The sequence below is a fragment of the Hermetia illucens genome, chromosome 6, assembly GCF_905115235.1.
Source record: "Hermetia illucens chromosome 6, iHerIll2.2.curated.20191125, whole genome shotgun sequence".
NCBI classification, from domain to species: Eukaryota; Metazoa; Arthropoda; class Insecta; order Diptera; family Stratiomyidae; genus Hermetia; species Hermetia illucens.
In genome coordinates this window covers 51,521,121-51,541,522 of record NC_051854.1, presented here as the reverse complement: position 1 = coordinate 51,541,522, position 20,402 = coordinate 51,521,121, and the positions used below count along the sequence as shown (strand labels likewise).

At 44.7% G+C, this 20,402-nt stretch overlaps 1 protein-coding gene across 9 annotated transcripts in view; it reads right to left on the bottom strand.

Annotated features, from left to right (window-relative positions):
* Positions 1 to 20,402, bottom strand: part of LOC119660390 (dystrophin, isoforms A/C/F/G/H) — a 1,277,654-nt gene that overhangs the window by 19,169 nt on the left and 1,238,083 nt on the right. For 7 of the 9 annotated variants that reach the window (XM_038068914.1, XM_038068920.1, XM_038068921.1 and 4 more), the window contains 6 exons: positions 14,456 to 14,586; positions 14,234 to 14,389; positions 2,778 to 2,898; positions 2,232 to 2,638; positions 1,732 to 1,978; positions 1,288 to 1,482 (listed from right to left, as the gene is read on the bottom strand). In XM_038068914.1, the coding sequence (XP_037924842.1) occupies positions 1,288 to 1,482; positions 1,732 to 1,978; positions 2,232 to 2,638; positions 2,778 to 2,898; positions 14,234 to 14,389; positions 14,456 to 14,586 (1,257 nt within the window). Of the gene's footprint in view, positions 1 to 549; positions 589 to 1,287; positions 1,483 to 1,731; positions 1,979 to 2,231; positions 2,639 to 2,777; positions 2,899 to 14,233; positions 14,390 to 14,455; positions 14,587 to 20,402 lie in introns of all 9 variants that reach the window. The other 2 variants (XM_038068919.1, XM_038068922.1) reach the window with 2 other exon arrangements.

The window sequence follows — 20,402 nt, the reverse complement described above, 5'->3', positions numbered from 1 at the left end:
ATTAAAAAAAATAGATAAAAGCTGGAAAATCACCCAAATATTCTGGACAGGAAATGATTACGTTTTTTACAAAAACTTATTTTAATAACTTTTTCTCATCATACACCTTTCCTGTAAGTTCAAAATGGGTCAGGTCAGAAGCATTCAGCATTTTTCGACACAGCTCATAAGGAGAGAATTAACTTTCTCTGGAACACCCACTTAATTTCCGGGAAAAAAACCCCAGAGCAAAAATGATTTCTCGCCCCACTCCCTAATGGGCTTTATTTTACCAAGAACCTTTCCGGCCTCAAAAAATCCACTTTGGGTAAATACCACTGAGGCTACTATCTTTCACCTTTCCCAGTCAATTAGATAACCACAAGACCATCAACATTCCTTACAACCCCCCGAAAAAAAAACGGCTAATGGCCATCTCAAGCGCATTTAAAGTTTCAAGTAGATCAGAAAGAATTACGCAAAAACTAAGGACCAATGAGCAACAAAAAAATGTTAAAATAAAGCACATAAAGTAGTCAAAAAGGATTTCAAACGGGTGGAGTTATTTACCGGTCGTCCTGTTTCATTTGGCAGCTGATTAAATTCGTCCTGTTAGGCAGCAATTAAGTGTGGAAAGCAGGAGAGAAAAAAAGGGGCAGAACAACACGAGAATTTAATTCATTGAATTCACTTTTAAGATGAGTTTTTAGAAGGTTAAAAGTTGAAAAGGATCAAGGAAACGAATAACTTCAATCATTAAGAAATAAAGCTAAGGAGCTCATCAAAACAACAACAAAAAGGACAATTTCAAACCAATATTCAGTTAATTATGTTAGGGAAAAATCGAAAAGGACTTGTTAAGAACGGGACTAAAATGAAGACTGCAAAATCGACATTTTTGGCTGATGATGGAGTGATTCAGCCCGTTTAGACCGGTTTTGTTGAATGATGTCTCGTCGCCAAAGTTACTGAATAATCCAAATGATACTGCACTTAAATCTACTATAGAGGGTGGTTAGTGATAGCAACTGAATCCCTCTGGGAAGGACCGCGGTGCCATTAAAATCCATATGTCAATCAGGATGCTCTTATCCTTGAAAATTACGCTCGAGGCTTCTCTGCCAATGTTACAAAGTTTCCAGTCATTCATCATATCATTTCGAACTGAGCTCCATCCATATCAGCCAATAAAATATTTTCGATTTTGTCGTCTGAAATCCCATAAAATCCAACGAAACCGAAAACAAAGCAAAACTGCAGGACATATATCCGGGAGGGTTTCAAAAAGCAACACCACATCAAAATTACCAGCCATATGAAGCAGGCTCGAGTGCGGAGGTGGCGGAGGACGTCCATCGTCGCCTATCATGTGGCCCACTGAATTGATGCCTGCTGGACCACCAGTCGTTCCACCTCCACCACCCCCGACATTCATTCCACCACCGCCTCCCAGCACCAAAGAATTACCAGTCGTTGTTCCATTGTGGCCAGTGTTGCCATCACCTGTTGACAGACCACCACCAATTCCATCTAAATTAATTATATCATGAGGTGTTTCGGAAAATGGGAAAGCATGAAAATTTGTGGGGGAGAAAATGATATTGTTATTAGCCAATCGATTAGTGAGGGATGAATATGAATGTGTGGCCTGAAAATTAACTACCGCAATGAATCCTTATTGTTCTCGATTCTGCGTTGCGGGGTAATGGCAATTGAATTAAGCCGGATTCCTGCCGGAAAAGGACTACTCACTTGAGTTCTGCTCGTAGTGGCCGTTCTGCTGCATTTTGGCTGGCGATTCAGTGTTGAGTTGGGAAGCCGTCACGGATCTCGTTTGCAGAGTCGATGGCTTCGTGCTAATACTATTAGGCTCATCCAGGAGTTGACGTAGACGCTGTAGTTGGGCTTCCAGCTGACGGTTATGATCCTCCAGAATTTGCATTCGTGCCTCCAAACGTCCTTTGTGCTGACGAAGAAGCCTCGCCTCGGCTATCATGTCCTGCGAACGAAAAGCAAAATAATATTTTTCAATTTACGGATTATTTAATTAATAGTCCACAGAGTCATGTGGAGGAATTTGAATTAATTTAATAGGAAGCCGAGCAGTGGGAAGGATACGGCTTTTCAACCATTAGAAATTCATAAAGAGGCTTACGAACAGAATCAATTTCGGAAAGGAAGCGATGGGAATTGTTCACGTGAGCTCGATTCCAATGGAGGAGGGGATGAAAAACGTATCCATCTGTACTTACTTGTCCTTGACTAGGAACGCCAGAGTTCATACTCTCATCCGGTGTCGTCGACGGCGTCTGTTTCGATCTAAGTTGATCATATTCCGCCTGCAATTGGGCATTCTCCTCCTCCAAATCACGGATGATTGCCTCCAATTCTTCTCGTTGCTCGGCATCCATAGCAGCCATCACTTGAACCGGTGATTTAGGTCCAGAACTTCCTCCAGCACTCCCATTATTTGGCAGAGATTGGCAGTATTGTGCTATCAACTGATGTTCGTCATCACTATCGGGCGTCGAATTTGATCCTGTTCCGTATTCCACTTGTGCCAGGCGCGATGCATACATTTCAAGCCTCGAGTGCATATCATTCTGGAGCGTATGAGTTGTGTGCTGGGGACTAGGAGCAGGACTTTCGAGCGCGTCGCCTGTTTGTATTAAAGAGTATGAATCAAGATATTCGTTCATAAAGTAGACCAAAAGGTCATAAATCAGGAAGAAAGTAAGAGGAGACAGGACATGGAGTTAAAACCATGTCCTTGGAAAAGGACGATAAGATAAACTTACCTTCGAGAACACTTTGCACCGGCAGATACCCAACTCGAGGATGCTTTTTGAAATACTTTCGACTTTTGAATTTGTTTTTTAGTGCCCGGGTAAAGTCACGTACGTCCTCCGTTGATGTTGTCTGATAAGGTTGAAAGGAAAAATTGAAAAATTACAGCCAACTTTCTCTACCAATTGGTGAAAAGGATGCATGTGGGATAATCCATCATGTAAATAAGTTTGTACTTATACATTGTGATGTATACCTTTTGATATCTTCAATCTTAAGGTAGTAAAAGTCTCTTTTATGACCTGCTTCCATGAAGGGTTCACTTCCAAACTTATAAAATTAAATTTTTATGTCTGATCGCAGGATGCGGGTACACTTTTGAATTAAGGAATTAAACGAAGCGAAAGAGGAAGTGAAAAGGGGAAGGCAATGGGAGTGAGTAATCTTAGAATATTTGGCAAAATATACTATAAATGGGGTGAATATATGTGTAATTAGAATCATGGATTCTAATTGGGTGCTACTTCAGTACTGAGAATGACGTCGTCAACTCCACTCCTAGTCCCACTAGAAATATTTTCAGTTCTGAGTCTACCACAATTCTAGTTTTGAAATTTTACCATGATCAATCACAAACCTCAATGGACGTGGCTATTTATTTCCTATTGGAAAGGGACACATTTGTCTGAGTAGAAAGAGCAGGTTCCCTATAGACCATGGCAATCTAACTAATGACTAAAATAGCCAAGTGAGGAGTCGTGTGATTTGGTGACTGGGTTAGGCTCCCATAATGGACAACACGACGTTGAAACTACTAATTGTAGAGTGGTTCGACGTCTAGGCATCACGATGATAAGGAACATAGTTCCGCCTTTTGAAGCTGTTTCACCACTTCAACAGGTTCGCGTAGGGAGCGCTTGAAGCGGGCAGAGGAAATGAACTTCTTCTCATACGCTATTACTTCGCAAAAACAGCCTTTTTTTTGGGTAGTGTAGGTGAATGCGTTTACGTACATAGTGTTGGACTCCTGGTTTGGTTCGTTGTTGGACTACCAACTAAACACTCACCCATCGTCAGAGAGCTAGCCTGGATCCGTTTGACACATTGCTTCGAGCTAGTCCCCGATCTCTCACGCCTCGCGGAGCCTTCAAATTAGGGAATTCCTTTCACCAACGGGAGGGGACAGGAGAAATGGAATTGTCAGTTCAAGGAACTCCCTGCCATCCGGCTCCTCCAAGGGTCGAGCTCTATCTTCTTAGCAACAAGAAGGACCCAAACGTTATGCGCAAGACGGCTCCACTTGCCACCACTTCCTAGCATCTCTTCGACAATGTTGTCAGGAGAGAGATTCCCTGTGTTTAGAGAGAGCTCCTGACGAATCCCATCCCTCCTTCCACAAAGAAAAAGTGTGATGGGCGTCGTCCGCAACTCCATTGCAAAACACACAATGTGGAGATCGTGTCTTTCCAATCTTGTGCAGATAAGACTGAAAACCTCCATGCCCACTTAAAAACTAGGTAAGGAAATAGTCAGTCTCACCGTGCTTCCATTTCAGCCACGCACCTAAGTTGCTGATGGCTCATCAGTACATCCGTCTCTAGTTTCATTTTGCCAAGAGAGCTGCCACTCGTCTAGAGTGCGTTGCCGTTCTTCACGAGCAACAACCTCCTTTGGCTCGTCTCCCTTGCGCTTGTATATGGCGTGACGCTCCTTAGCAAGAAGGGCAACGGGGATCACCCCCAGCAATCACCACCACGGCCGGTTCAGGGACCGTGTGGTGCGCAGACGCCACCTGCAAAACTCCTCGTCTCTGTACTTACGCAAGACGCTTACGATATATCTCCTTGCCAAGAGCGTTAGCCCATACCTCTGCGCAGTACAGCAGGACAGACTGCGTTGAACTCATCAGGAGACGTCACCTGCTAGACATAGGACCAACAGTGTTTGCCATTAGCTTACTTAACGTCGAAACTCCAGTTGCAGCCTTGTCCGCTGCTGCTTTGATTTATTCAAAACAGCTCATCTTTGAGTCAAGAGTCAGTCCGAGGTACTTTACCGCTGGGTTTGACTCGATTATCGACTCGCCGAACGGCGCGAATTTTCTGGCATATCGTGTTTAAGTAGACTTTCATAGGTAGCGTTCCAGAGGTCTTGCCCTAGGATGGATCCCTGTGCTACCCCCGACGTGACCTCAGTTCTCCTCTGACCCTCTAGCGTTTCATAGAGCAATGAGCGTTTCGAGCACTTTTCCAGCAGTTTCAAGCGTACATAGTGGGCGGTATGAAGACAGCAACTCAGGGTCGCCTTTTCCTTTGTGGATCAGCGCGAGGCTCCCCACTTTCCAACGGCCAGGAAAAGCGCGCTTTTTCAGGCACGCGTTGAATGCTCCGAGCAGTAGGTGTGGCTGGTGTTGGAATACCTAGACTAGTAGCTTACTCCAAACTACCATTTTTATTTTACAGTGTAGATATATATTTCGGGTGCAACTTACCCCTTCATCAGTACAAAGCTAAATAAGCAACGTCACTATGGTACATGCCTCCTCCCGGTCGCTTAGACGTTGTGTTAAGCGGCGGAGCCTGTGATACTCCTCCCGGAGCTCTGCAATTTCCACCGCCCACCAATACATAAAAGTTTTGCTACGTCTCGATGTCCTCCTGGCCATGGAGATATCATGGCTTATCAGGTTCATAACTTAGTTTACGACAGTGTCGGCTGCAGCGCCACCGCCCCCAGGAGTTCCCTCCAGTGCGGTCCCTACTGTTCCAAGAATTTCGACAAACCTTCCGGTGTTCACTGTCGCAACGTTCCACGCCCAGAAAGAGCGACGGGGTGACGCACACCCAGAGTTTGTGTCAACCACTTCAAAGCCAATGTATTAACGACACCACTGATTCCGATGTGAAAGTTACGTCTGGAATGCTTCCCTCGCAGCCCGGAACGTTGGGGTGGATTCGGTGTTTAGAACTACCAGTCCTGTTCTCGCCCTCATTTCCAGAATTCGTTTCCCTCTGCAGTTTGTGTGAGGCATGCCTTATTCAAGTGCCCTGGCATTGAAGTCACCCCGACCAGAATCCGCCCATCTGTGCCTAAGACAGCGTAAAATAGGCACGAAAAAACCTTATCCCTGAACGCCGAATCCAGACAAAGCCGTCCCATCGTCCTTGGGTAAGAACCCTAAGGAGGATTCTGTCCCGAACCCAGATGGTAGCGGTGCATGATATGTCAGGGTGTCTTGAAACTGGGTCCTTGTTTTGGTACGGCTCACTGATGAGTACTAAATCTGCTTTGGTCTCCGCAGCGAACTGTGCTAGCAACTCGTGCGCAGTGAGCAGAGGTGATACCAATCCGCGCATTGGTTACCTCCGGACATTGGCCTCTTCTACTTCGTTCTTTTCTGTGAGGCAGTCAACTTCTCGGATTTCTATAGAACACGCGGGTTTCAGGCTGGAAACCAAAGCTCTTTCTTCCAGAATCCCCTTGACTGCTTCACAGAACGTAAATTTTTATTGTCCTCACCAGTTGCGGGAGAGAAACACGTTCAATATCTTACCACCCCTTGCTGCGTCAAACATTTACCTTTTCCGCAATACGCTCACGTGACTATGCAGCGGCTAACTTGAGGTCATTGCGGAGTTTAGTGACCAGGGGTCGATCAAGGCAGAGGCGCCGAGTTCAACCACATCACGCAGTGCTGAGGTCAACAATTTTAGTATTCGCTGAAGCACTATTCTTCATGGTCCGCTGACGCTTTCGCAGAGGTTCAGGCCGAATTCCAGAGAGCGTGTATAGAATTCACAGAAATGGGTCCTTTGCATAGACCGTCTATTGCCAGGCCCTATGTGTCTCCAGCAACTCCGAGAGTTCCATCTCAAATCAATGACGGGATCGAGTCTCAACAATGTAGTACAATCACGGCTATCAAGTCGCACTCTCGGAACATTCGCTTTCGTGTTATTGTTTTGCGTAACTAAAGACATCCTCATAAAAAAGATTCATGAGCAACATGTCGGTGTAATTCATTAAGGTTGGCCGTTACTAGGTGGTCTCAAGTCAGCACTGGCAATGAAAGCAGACGGATAAAGAAAAAAATAAAGAGGGTTTGGGACTTTGGAGTTAAGCCAACGACACTAGCTATGTCACTATTCCGGCTATGAATTTTGTGGATGCTACCGAAGAGGAGATTAGACGAGCCATAAACAGCTGGAAGAACTAGACGGACCCTCGTCTGGGTCGGGTATTGGATTTTTTTTCAGAAAAAATTCTCCAATATACATGGTTGTTAGATATAGCATAAATACATAAGTCATTAGTTGGCCCGAAGAATTTTCATCCTTGATCTCTGTGGGAATTACCGATATTGTCCTTAAAAACACCCCGCAGTAGAACCCCGCAAACACAAGATTTCGTAACCTCTATTTTCAGTGGAAGGATCAATGTGCACCTCGGGAGCAATAACAGTGTGTCCGAGGAGCAGAGAGACTGTCGAATGGGATCAAGGGACTGCAAAGGGCAACTAACTGTTGACTCGGTAGGTGTAGGACAGGCAGCGAGAGACTAAAGAAATTTGTTTTGTTGGTATATCGATTATGCCAAGGCTTTTTACAGTGCCCCACACACATGACTAATCAATGTCCTATGTCTGCATCTCATTGATACTAAACTAATGAAGTTTTTGGCGATAGTCATGGAAAAGTGGCATACCACCTTATCAGTGTGTTGATCACAGGGTACAAACACTTCAGAACGCATCTACATAGGGAGAGGCACCTTCCAGGGTTGTCTTTGATTTTGTATGACACCGCATCCCCTTTCATGGCTACTGAATGTAGCTAGAGGGCATGGTTTTGCAACTAAATATGGTCTATATAAAAAGGACGAGTCGACATAGCCTAGTGCTAAGTGCGATTGATGTATTTGGATAACATCAAGTTGTATACTGGTACAGTTGACCATCTTAAAAGCCAAACCATCCGCGAAGATCATATTGAGTCATATGCCGGACATTACTGACCTTGACATCGACCGAATTCCTACTACGTGTGAAGATGGTTTCTAGATCACATTTCTCGGGGAAGAATAAAATAGGCACACTAAATGTGTTCGCTATCTCTTCATAATATTGCGGTGGATGAACACCGATCTAGAAAAGGTCCAAGGGCGGATATGGACTCCTACGTTCAAGCTTCGAATGCATCATGCTAATTCTACCGTGGAGTGGATGAAGCTGTCTGGTGACATCGTAAGGAAGGGCGTAGTTGAAAATGCGGCACAACATCAACGCCAAGTCGAAACGCATACCCATTTTTACAACAAGGAACAGACGAGCCCTCTGAATGCTGCAATTTGTAAGGCAGATTCCGGCCTGGCTCCACTTAACTTGAAGAACTCTGAGTGGAATAAAGTCCGTCCAAGAACGGATCGAGGAATGGTTTGGAGTCGAAGGCGATGCTCTCTCACAATTTCTCGATGGGTGTAACCCCATGTCAATCGTAAGATGTTATTACTTCGGAGATAACCACAACGTGTTATCGAACTGGTATAATGCAACATTTTCGTCTTCATTACGATGAGGCGGCGTTCATTATCTTTGATAGCCTATTGTTACACGGAATCATAAAGGGTGACAGGCCTTTGATAATGTGTCATGGTTGTCCAATTCAGGTTGCGCTATTTGGTAAGGCAATATGATAGCGCATTTTACTCCTGGCTAGGAGTACCGATTCAAGATATTTAAAACGCTCAGCACCTGTTCCATTGCAATCGGTTGTCAAACACTCTGTTCTAGTCAGATTCAGTTCCTAGACTATTTGCTTGAGACCAATCTTATTTGTGTCATAGTACGTTAGCCACATTTAAGTCCGCCATCCAGAGCCAAAGAGCCTGCAATGCACCCGGTCGCCAGTTGAACTGAATGCACCACCCACCGACAAACTGTAACTTCATTGAGACGAGAATTTGATATATTTTTGTGTGACAATTTAACAAAAATATTCACCATGCCCATGAAATGTCTTCCCGGTTGGCTGAATCATTTTTCATTCAATCGCATCCCATACAAGTTCCATTACCCGTCAAATGCGGACTCTTCAGTCGTAATTGACGGGCTAAACCGAAAGTAGATTGCGCGCCTTCTGCACTATTGTTACGGATTCCTGACAACATCCTTCAACACTTCCCTCAGTTTTTCGAGAAGCTTGCACCCTTCTTCCACAGTTTCGCGCCATGTAGCTGTAATACCCCGATTATATGTCACGAGCTCTAGCACTCCGATAACAGGAGGCACATATTAGTTGATGAGCCTCCAAGTAACAGTAGCGGGCCCTTCCAACTACAAATAGTCGCACTTCATGATTTTGGACAAAACAACGAAGATGCATTTAGTGCTGACAATAAGTTAAGCAATATAAAGTACGGTGCGTGGTTGGTAGACCAACTCTTCCTGGAGGGGGGAAAATGACAAGGAAAAACAGCACGTGTAGTCGGCTACGAATGAAGGAGCACCAAAGGAAAAGATGACGAAACAAAGGAGGATTAGACCGCCATATAATCTCAGTAAAATCTGCCATAGGAGTAAAGCCGAAGATAGGGAAGCAATGCCTTTTATACGGAAAACGGAGGGTGGCGGAATCCTCGTTGAATTAGGCCCGAAGACAACAAACAAGCCATTCAAGAAATACAAGGCATTAGTTTCTGGCCTAGACCCTCCATGCCCTCTCAAAATCCGATAAACCGAAGTAAAAGTGGTCATCAAGCGGGCGTGCCCAGTTAATGCCCATAAAGGTGTCAGCTCTGTGTATTCTCGCCACCAATGGCTCACTATGGTATAAATTACGCGAGGAAAGTACAAAAATCAGAGTTAGTTTGTATGTGCAAAATGAATTATTGTACCCCCACCAAGTGTTACAGATACTCAGACTGTGAGCACACGTCTCCAGCCCGCCAAGAAATTGACAGGAGGGCAACATGCCGTAAATGCAGCCAGAGAGATCACCACAACCAATAGGAGCATTGCATTCTCTGCAGGGGAAGTGATGGATGTGGTGAGAGCCTTATATATGTTGCAGGCTCAAAGGGATGTCAGGTCTTTAGAGCGGAAAGGGGTAACATGATCCGTATCCTAGAAATCAAAATGCACTGGAATGCAATCGCTCACGGCCTACTAGGGAAGTTCGGTGCGGAGGTAAAGATTGATTTAATGTTAATCAGCGAACAGTAGCAGAACAAGGACCCACCTTCATAGCATCTCGACTTATCTAGTACCGTTGGATTTAAAACGGTACCCGACTTCGGATACTTGCTCGAGACCATGGAGATGGTTTGTCTAGATTCAGTGGAGGAATAGAGATAACGCTTTTCAGCGTCAATCTAACACCAAATGAGACAATACCGGAATTTCGACAAAGCCTTTATCCTCTGGAGGACTCTGTCTTGAGTACGTAGGGACGAATTCTGATTCAGAGTGGCTTCAATGCCAGAGCACTTGGATGAGGCATGTGCCACCCAGACTCCAGAGAAGTTCGTAGTTTTAAGCATTGGATCACAAACATCGACAACGTTTCACTGCCCAGGCTGCGAAGGAAGTACCCCAAACATAACCTTCGAATGTCGTTGATGAATGGATGGCGGGTTCTGAAAAACTTTTTGGCAGGCCAACATGAATAATCGAATGTGAAATGACTGACGTTATCTTTTGGTGTGCAGTATCCCAGCGCTCTGCCTGTGCATGGAACGTTGCAAAGGTTAATTCGAAAATTCGTCAAAGCTCTAGGAGCAGGCAGCGCGGCGTTAGAGGACACTACGCGTAATGACACTGTTCACTTCTCAACCTAATCACAATAGTCTACTAGGCTTCCATGTCTAGGAGGGCTACCAGTCATGACAAACATTCTATGCGCTTGTGAACAGCGAATCTGCTGAGCTGCGTAAGCTGTGTCATAAGCTTCGCTTTTCTGGACACTGTTCAAATGACCAGGAGAAGGCATGCACCGCAATGACAGAATACAGATCAGTTAAAAAGAGACTCCGCAGCACCATAAGCAAAAGAAAAGCTCGCGGCAGGCAGGCTTTGGTCATGAAGGTGAATACGGATCCGTCGAGGCTCGGCTATAAACTCGTCACCAGGAAAATTGAGGCTCTGTGAAAATCCTGTTCACTTAATGCAGAACAGATGGACCGCATTGCACGGGCATTATTCCCTAAACATCCGGTGCGTGTTGATGACGAAGGCGTGTAAGGTACTAAGTATTGCCTTAAAAGAGTTGGAAGAGGCATCTCAATGAAATATAAGAAGGTACCAGGACTCGATGTTGTCCGGCAGAGATATATCGGTGCATTCGAAGCTTGCCTGAAAGCGCGCATTTTCCTTTCCTTCTGGAAAGTGATGAGGTTCACGCTGATTAGCGTAGCCGTGTGCATACCGAACCACACTGTACATTTGACATGGTCGAAAAGGGCTCGAAAAGACTCTGCGAAGCGAAACGTGTTATCAGGGACTTTTTTGCAAGACAGTTCGGAGTTTCATGGTGAATCCTGTCATGGAAATCGTGGATGAGGTTCATTAAGCTGAGGCACACAGTCGCTGATTTCGAAGAATAATGCTCCTCGTAACCCTTCATGCTTTAATCCGACGGAAAAGCATTCTAGGCACGCTAGAAAATTCCCCTTTCATTCCACGTGCCGAGCAATCTTTTACGGATATTAACAGATTATCTGAGTAACAGCTCTATGGAATGCTAGAGAGTAAGATGAGGACTAAGGTCACATTTGAGGGTAGTACAGGGATCCATCCTAGAACCAGACCTCTGCAACACTTCTTACGATAGTCTGCTAAGATTACTACATGCCAGATGATGTTTCGCCGCTTATTACCGGATGCACAGGCGGAAAGCAGACTTATTAATATTAATGACACGGGTAAGCAAATGGGTGGCTTGAAAAAGCCATCCTGACAAAAAAGAAAACCCCGACTCTGAGTCCCATGGCGAAGAGGAAGCAATAAATTGGCCGGAAAAGTGAGCTGCGGTCATGTTACAGTACTCATCTACTTTCACTTGATGTGACTTGCTGAAAAATTGGAAATATGACTGCCTCATGAACTCAGCGAAGAGAACAAAGAAACGCGACTTCAAATTGTGTCTCATTATCTTGACGGCCATTCAGCGACGCATGGCAGATCGTAAGCGAACGGCGAGGGTAGTATTAACTCATTCTTCGGGCTGGATCATCCTCATCCATACAAATTAAGTGACCCACCCACCACAACCTATTTAGCCGGATTTTATCCACAAACTGACGGTCATGGTATCGCTAATAGATTTCGTCGTTATGTAAGCTACGGAATCGTCCACGGTCATGTAGAGGGCCAAAAATTCTTCGGAGGATTCTTCTCTCGAACGCGCATTTCTTTTTTTGCTAAGAAGTCTCCCAGGAATACATGAGGACTGGCAATATCACAATCATTGAACGGAACAGTTTTTGTAAGCTGAAATAGGCTCTGTTGGCTGCCAACAACCGTGCGCAGATTTTATCGTCATAGCTGTTATGGGTTGTGTTTTTCGACCCTAGATAGGAGCAATTTTCAACGATCTCAAAGTTGTAGTCTCCTATCTTCATTGTTTTCGTTTGACCAGTGCGATTTGATGTTGTTGCCGCAATGTACTTCGTCCTGCAGCCCAAGATCTCGAGCCAGTCAGCGCCTGCTCGATCTGGATGAAAGTAGACTGTACATCTCTTGTTGTTCTTCTGTCGTCAGCATAGGCCTATAGTTGGGTGAACTTAAAGAGGATGGTGCCTCTCTCATTTACATCTGTATCGCGAATCACTTTCTCCAGGGCCAGGTTAAAGAGAGCGCATGATAGGGTATCCCCTTTTCTTAGACCGATGTTGATGTTGAATGGTCTTGAAAGTGACCCTGCTGCTTTTATCTGGCCTCGGACATGGATCACGGTCAGCCTAGTCAGTCTTATCAATTTCGTTAGGATACCGGATTCTCACAAGGTCGTGCACAGTTTTACTCTGGCTATGCTGTCTTAGTCGGCTTTAAGGTCGACGAAAAGACGAAGGTGCAACTGATGACCGTATTCCAACCGTTTTTCCATCACTTACGGCACAGAGAAAATCAAATCTGTTACTGATTTGCCTGGAGTGAAGCCTCTTTGGTATTAGCCAATGACGTTCTGGGTGTATGGGGCTACACTGCCTAGCAAGATAGCGGAAAATATCTTACAGCTGGTACTCAGCAACGTGATACCTCTATAATTGCTGAACTGCGTGATATCCCCTTTTTATGTATGGGACAGATAATACTTCGTTGCTCCTGTTCCGTACTTCTTCACGTGGTTGTGAAGATCATTTATTCATACTTCATCTCCGGGACATCTGTTAGCTGCGGTTATTGCGGCATCCATTTCATCTTATAGGTGTTACGGAGGGCTATGTTGCGAATGGCTTCAGTATTCATTCTCACCTGGTTGTCAGAGAGGATTGTAGGTGGTGTCGTAATTCGAACTCGGAGCACCATGCAAAAGAGATAGTGATCCGAGTCTATATTGGCCCCCCTATAAGTTCTGACATTCATCAAGGCTTAGAGGTGGCGGCGTTCAATCAGCACTTGGTCAATTTGGTTTGAAAGTGGTCCTGTCTGGAAAGGCTCACATATTTTTGTTGACCGCTTTCCGCGCAAAATAGGTACTTCAAACAAACATTTCATGCGATACTGCTAACTGAATAATCCGCAGTTTGTTATCATTGGTACCTCTATGCAAGCCTCTCATAACGACGTATTCGTCTGAATACGGGCCCCGTTCCTACTTGACTGTTGAAATCTCCAAGTATGATTTAGATATCATACTTGGGACAGGCTTCGAGGGTTCGCTCAACTGCCTCCAGGGTTTACCGAGCCACAATTCACAGGATTCAAGCGGACAAATTACCATATCCGGAGATACAGGAACGCTGATGAAGCTTCACCAATAAGAATAACTTGGCTCCGCTATACAGCTACAGCTTACTCATGAATTCCTAATTCTACAGAAATATGTATGCTATGTAGATACATTTCTAAGTTAGTTTGGAAGCGTGGGATTCAGTAAATATCATATTCAAATGGTTCTTCGAAAGGATTTTGCCATGATTCTGAACTTTTAATGAAATTGTACCGACCTTTTATGGAAGGAATTTCAAGAGAATTCCCGTCGGCCAGTATGAATAGAGTATCTGTACTCAGTGCAGATTCCTGTCAGTACATAAAATAGGCAGAAGCCAACAAAAGGACCTACTGTTCCCTGTTTCCAAAGTGCAAAGTGCTAAATATTCATTAGGAACCATTGGCGTTTTCTCTGTAATTATGGAACCTTCTTGCATTTCACTTTTTATCTTCGAATCTTATTTCATAACTTGGCACGAAAAACCTAAACTTTGTACATCATATGTTCACCAAATAACCAAAATCCTAGATAATACTCACCGTTGTGCAATATTCATGCATTGGATGACTTAATTTATGATTTTTGGCATTACGTCCGAAGAAGAAACATTTCTGGCACATATCGAAATTGAAGCATTTCAAGCAACGATATCGGAATCCAATTATTGGATATTCTTTGCAGATGTTGCATTTGGCCTGCGAATAGGAGGAATAGTGTCACTGCAAAGGTATGGAGGTGTTAAGGATTCGATAGACACTTACCTGATGTTTGGCATTTTCTGCAGCCGCGAGACGATGGAGGACAGGAAGCCATACCAAACTTTGTGGTTCATGCTGCAGCCAGCCGAGGAAATGTTGCGCTTCTATTGATATTTCAGCGTTTTCACCTTGAACTGAAAGAGTATGAGAAATTATTAATGAGATTTTCGGGATATCTTCAATAACATTGAGGTGGGAACAAATTAATGTCTGGTGCATAATGGAATGTTTATTTTTCCTCATAATCTTCTGTTAATATTTGGTCAATCTTAGCGTGAAGATCAGACATTTGTAGTTCTATGGCTAAACTAAGAAGAGAGTTATTTAAAAATGCCGGAAAAAAACGTAATTAGTATTGAAAATCGTGAAAAAATCGAACTTTTACATCAGCAAGGTAAGACACCAAAGGAAATTGCGAAGTTGGTGCGCAATGCAATCTGCTATCAAGACTGACACTCATGCAAATAAACCTAGAACTGGCAGAAAACGCGTGACAACAAACCGCCAGCACAGGAACCTTATCCGTGAGTCCGTGAAAGACAGAAAACAAGCTTGTTCGAGGTTTGCTGCTAGTTGAAACAGGTCTAAAAAGTTGCAAAGCCAGGAGGATACTGGCTTTCAGAAGACAATAAAAGAAAACGTCTTCGTCTTCGTCTGAGATCTGAGCAGGCCGGGCAGCTGCACAAAAACTGCAAGGCCATCTCCTCCTCGTCCTCACATTGGCTGCCCTACATGGGTTTTTATGTCCAACTTCTTAACGGACAACAAATATGTCGCTCTAGTGGCTCTAGGCTCTTTCACAAGGATTTTCGCCTGCCGGCAATAGTCCAAATTTCTCTACTCGGCTGCATGAATCCTTGCAATTTCACCCTTCAGAGTAGGCTTGACAGTAGATGGTCGGATTCCAAGAGATGGTTCTGGCCCCACCATTGTGGATCCAGACCCTCGGCGAGCCAGTCTGCAAGCCCCCACGTTACCAGCGATATTAGGAATGTTTCGTTCAGTCGGCCAAGTTTCAGCAGCGTCTGATGACAACTCTATACCAACTGGCTTGATATGTCGTTGCTGTTTAGTGCTGATATTGCCGCCCGACCGTGGGAACAGATTCGAATGGTACGACCCCTTCATTTTTGTCTGCTGCTGACAATGAAATGTGCATATATCTCCGCCTGGAATGTGGTCGTAATTTTTCCGAGGGGACTGGCCCGACCCGATTCCCCGAGAACACCCCTGCGCCCGATCCGAACCTCCATGGCTGACCCATTGGTGAAGATTATTAAGTCTGTAATCTGAAAAGAAACATGGCCATTTGTCGACTATTATTCTCTTTCGGTGATTACGACAGTGTATGCCTTTTCAAAGACGAATCTGGAAACCATATGATCGGTCGGAATCAGGGCTACCGGATGTTGTCAAGGAATTCCCAGATAGACGCATGACCGTGTGATAAGCCGCCTTTCCACGCCCCAATGGTATCGAGCCTGTATGCATCATTGGCTGCTTTCCGTTTCACCTCCAAGTGAATAGAGAGTAAATCTAGTATAGCTTCAAGTGTCGCAGTCGGCATGGTACTCATTACTCCAGTAATATTTAGGCAAACAAGCCTCTAAATCTCCGTTAGCAGCTTCCTGCTGTTAGCAAAATTCAGTCTCGGCCACCAGACGATGCATGCATACATCAAAATGGGTTTTATTATGGATGTATACATCCAGTAAATCCGTTTAGGTGAAAGTCCCCAGGTCTTACCTATCGCATTCCTACAGCACCAGAGCAATCTGCAGGATTTCTGATATTGTTCCTGGATATGAGGCTTCCACGTTAACTCGGAGTCGAAATGTACTCCTGAGTACTTGACTGTTTGTGCCAGCTGGATTTCGCCCCTGCTAAGGTGGGTAGCGTATAGCTGCCCCACCTGACGTTCCTAGTGAACATAACTAGTCCAGTCTTCCTAGCGTTCATCGTGAGTCCATTGCGGAGGCACCAGCTGTGGATTACATGCAGAATTGCATTCAAACGGTCACATACTGTGTCCGCAAACTTGCCGGTAATTATTACGGCTAGGTCGTCCGCAAATGTTTGCGCGAAGACTTCTTTGTCCTTCACGAGCCACAGCAGGGTATTCATTACCAAGAGCCATAACGGTGGAGAGAGATCCCCTCCCTGTGGGCAGCCCCTAAGATATCCTGCTTTAATAGAATTCTGGCCGACCGATATGTGGATTTTTCTCCACTCTAGCGGTTCGATTCCATGCTGTCTTGCCGTATCACAAATTACCGCGAATGAGGCATAATTGAAGGCACCTTCGTTATCCATGAATGCGCCTAGGACCTATTCTTTTTCGAACATCGTCTTTTCAATTTTTGCCGTAAGTTCATGGAGTGTTGTCTCCGTGGATTTGCTTTTCTGGTAGGCGTGTTGTCTATGGTGAAGTGGCCACTTAAGAATGTGGGTATCCCTTATGAACCGATCTACTAGTCTTTCTAGTCCTTTTAGTAGAAAAGACATTAGACATCACTAGTGCTCGCAAATCACAAAACAGAAAGCGTATTGATAACAAACCGGAATACTTCAAAATTCGAGTAGGCAGCAAGGAGACGGTAAAATACTTACGTGTAATGTTAGACAATAGATTCAAATTCAAAGTGCGCAAAGAGTACGTCGAACAAAATTATCATAAATATGGCCACAAACATACTTGGCCCCAGCCGCAAAAGGAGTCGGAACGGCTGGTTCGACGATGAAGCTAGCATAATACCAAGTAAGGTTGCATTCTCAAAGAACACAGGCACGTGCAGAGACTTCACAGACAGAAAAAGGAAGCTTGGGAGAACCAAATCAGTGAACTAGAAAAGTACAGGGAGAAACCATACCAGGCGCGGAAGTTTTACCAAAAAGTCAGCAGGATGAAGCCTTATACACCTCGATGCTCATCCTGTCAAGACAAAGAAAGAAATCTGCTTTCCGACAAAATGGGCATATTGGAGCGATAGGTTGAGTACTTTGGTGAAATGCTGAACAACCAGAATACCGGCGAGTTGGAGATCCCGCCAACTGAAGACGACGGACAAATGTTGCCACCACCAACCATGGAAGAAACAGTTCGCGCAATCCACCGGCTTAAAAACCATAAGTCGTCAGGAGCCGATGGAATTAAAGCCGAATTGGTTAAACATGGAGGCGACCAATTACACCAAGCGATTCATCAACTTATGCTCAAGGTGTCGGACAGCGAATCAATGCCTGACCACTGGCAACGAGGTATTATTTGTCCCATACATAAAAAGCGAGATATCACGCAGTGCTGCAATTATAGAAGTATCACGTTGCTGAGGACCATCTATAAGATATTCTCCGCTATCTTGCGATGAGGTGCCGCAGCGGAAGGTCGCGATTCAAATCTCTTTGGTGACAGAAGGATTTGTCATCGTGACTGGATGTCAGACACCAGTCGACTCAGCTGTGAATGAGCACCCAAGGCAAATCAGGGTAATAATCTCCGCCGAGCGCGATGCTGACCACATTGCCTCCTACAGTGTACTGCAGTGTACCGTTGCGGTCTTCAATGAAGTGCTCTAACATACTTCAAGGCCCTGATTCAATTGGATTGTTGGGTCAGCGATTCTTAATATTATCTTGCTGGGTCGGATAGCCCCATCCGCCCAAAACATCATTGGCCCATACCAAAGAGGCTTCATTCCAGGCAAATCGGCAACAGATCAGATTTTCTCTGTGCGGCAAGCGATGGAAAAACTGTTGGGATATGAACATCAGTTGCACCATCTTTTCATCGACTTTATGGCCCCCTATGATAGCATAGCCAGGGTAAAACTTTACATGGCCATGAGAGAATTCGGTATCCCAACGAAATTAATAAGACTGACTAGGTTGAGCCTGATCAACGCACGAGGCCAGATAAAAGCAGCAGGATCACTCTCGAGTCCATTCAACATCAACAATGGTCTAAGGCATGGGGATGGCATGCGTCTTCTTAAACCTGGCCCTGGAAAAAGTGATCCGTGATGCTGAGGTAAATTCGAGGGGTACGGTCCTCTTTAAGTCCACCCAACTACTGGCCTTGCTGTCAATTTCGACATTATGGGAAGAACCACCCGAGACGTACAAAGTGCCTTCATCGAGATTGGCGCGAGATCTTGGGCTGCACATCAATGAAGGCAAGACAAAATATATTGTGGCAATATCAACACAAAAAAACCAACCAACTAACAACATTAAACCAAACTGGTCAAATGGAAGGAATAAAGATCGGAGTCTACAAATTTGGGACCGTTGATAATTTCTTCTATCTAGGGTCGAAAATGACAGCCGATAATAGCTACGACAATGAAATCCGCGCACGGTTTTTGGCTGCCAACAGAGCCTATTTCAGCTTACAAAATCTGTTCTGCTCGTCTCACCATAGGGCCAAAGCTCTTACTGTACAAAACAATGATCATGCCAGTCCTCATGTATTCCTTGGAGAATTGAGTTCTTAGCAAGAAAAATTGCTTTTGGCCGCGGTCGAGAGAAGAATCCTCCGAAGAATTTTTGACTCCTTACACGAGGATGGACGATTACGTACCCTACATATTGACGAAATCTATGAGCGATACCATGACTGTCTGGTTGCGGATAAAATCCGGCTTAATAGGTTACGGTGGGCGGGTCAGTTAATTCGTATGGGTGAGGATGGTTCAGCCCGGAAAGTCTATAAGGGCAACATCTATGGTAGGAAAAGAAGACGAGGCAAACCCTGCCTGAGATGGAGCAATGGCGTAGGCCAGGCCGCCAAGCGGCTGTTACGGACATCGAATTGGTGGACCCCGACGCAAAACCGGGATGTCTGGAGCTCCTTATTAAGGCATGGCTAGACCGGATACCGGTTGTTACGCCGTTGATGATGATGATGATGATTATTTCTTTTTGCGTTGACGTTGACGTGACAAACGTTATTTTAGTTTTCATTTTCTCCAACCTTGAACATTTTTTTTTTATTTACCTCGTGTGGAGAAGTAATCCATTATTTTCATTTGGCCATTTTTGATTTTTAAGTATTGGAAATATGTCTGAGGGAGATCCCCCAACGTCACCTTCGCTCAATATTACCGCCAGGACGTTGAAGCTCAGCTGAGATTGAAAGTACCGGAAAAAAATGAGTGAATTTTTGTGGAATGAGAAGCGTACAAGCACGTGTCGGCGGGGCACTTTGATGGAGCTTCAAAATTTGCCAGTGGACCTGGACGGTTAACTTCGTCATTTTTTAGATTTTTGGGTTAGCTCTTCCTTCTTGGTGGTCTTTTGACTATCGGCAATCCAATTAAGCCATTACATAAAACTATGAACCTTAGCTCCACTCGAGAGAAGAATGCTCCGGAAAATTCTTCCCATCCGCCCTACATGATGAAGGCACGATTACATAGTCTCTATAACGACGAAATTTGTGAGCGATACAACGATCGTCGGGTTTTGGATAAAATTCGGCTCAATAGGTTGGGTTGAGCGGGTCACTTAATCCATGTACGTGCAGATGATCCAGCTCAAGGAGTCTATAAAGCCCATATTTATGGTAGAAAAAGAAAACATGGCGGACCTTGCATCAAATGGAGCGATGGCATAGGCTAGGGCGGCTGGCAGCTTTTAAGGATATTGAATTGGTGAACCTCGGCGCAAAACCAGGACGTCTAGAATTCCTTACTAAGCTACGCCTAAACCGAATACTGATTGTTGTAGTGCTGGTGATGATGAATTCGTCGTAAATAGCCGGATTTGCTGATTTACATTTCATGGATTTTTGGTTACGATAATGTGCCCTCATATTCCAGACTGATTGTCACTAAATTTTTGGGAAACACGAAACAATGGCTATCGAACAGCCATCGTACTAGCCATATTTAACTCCTCGCGGCAGTTTCCTGTTTCCGGAACATAAATATTCGCTATTGGAAACGCGCTA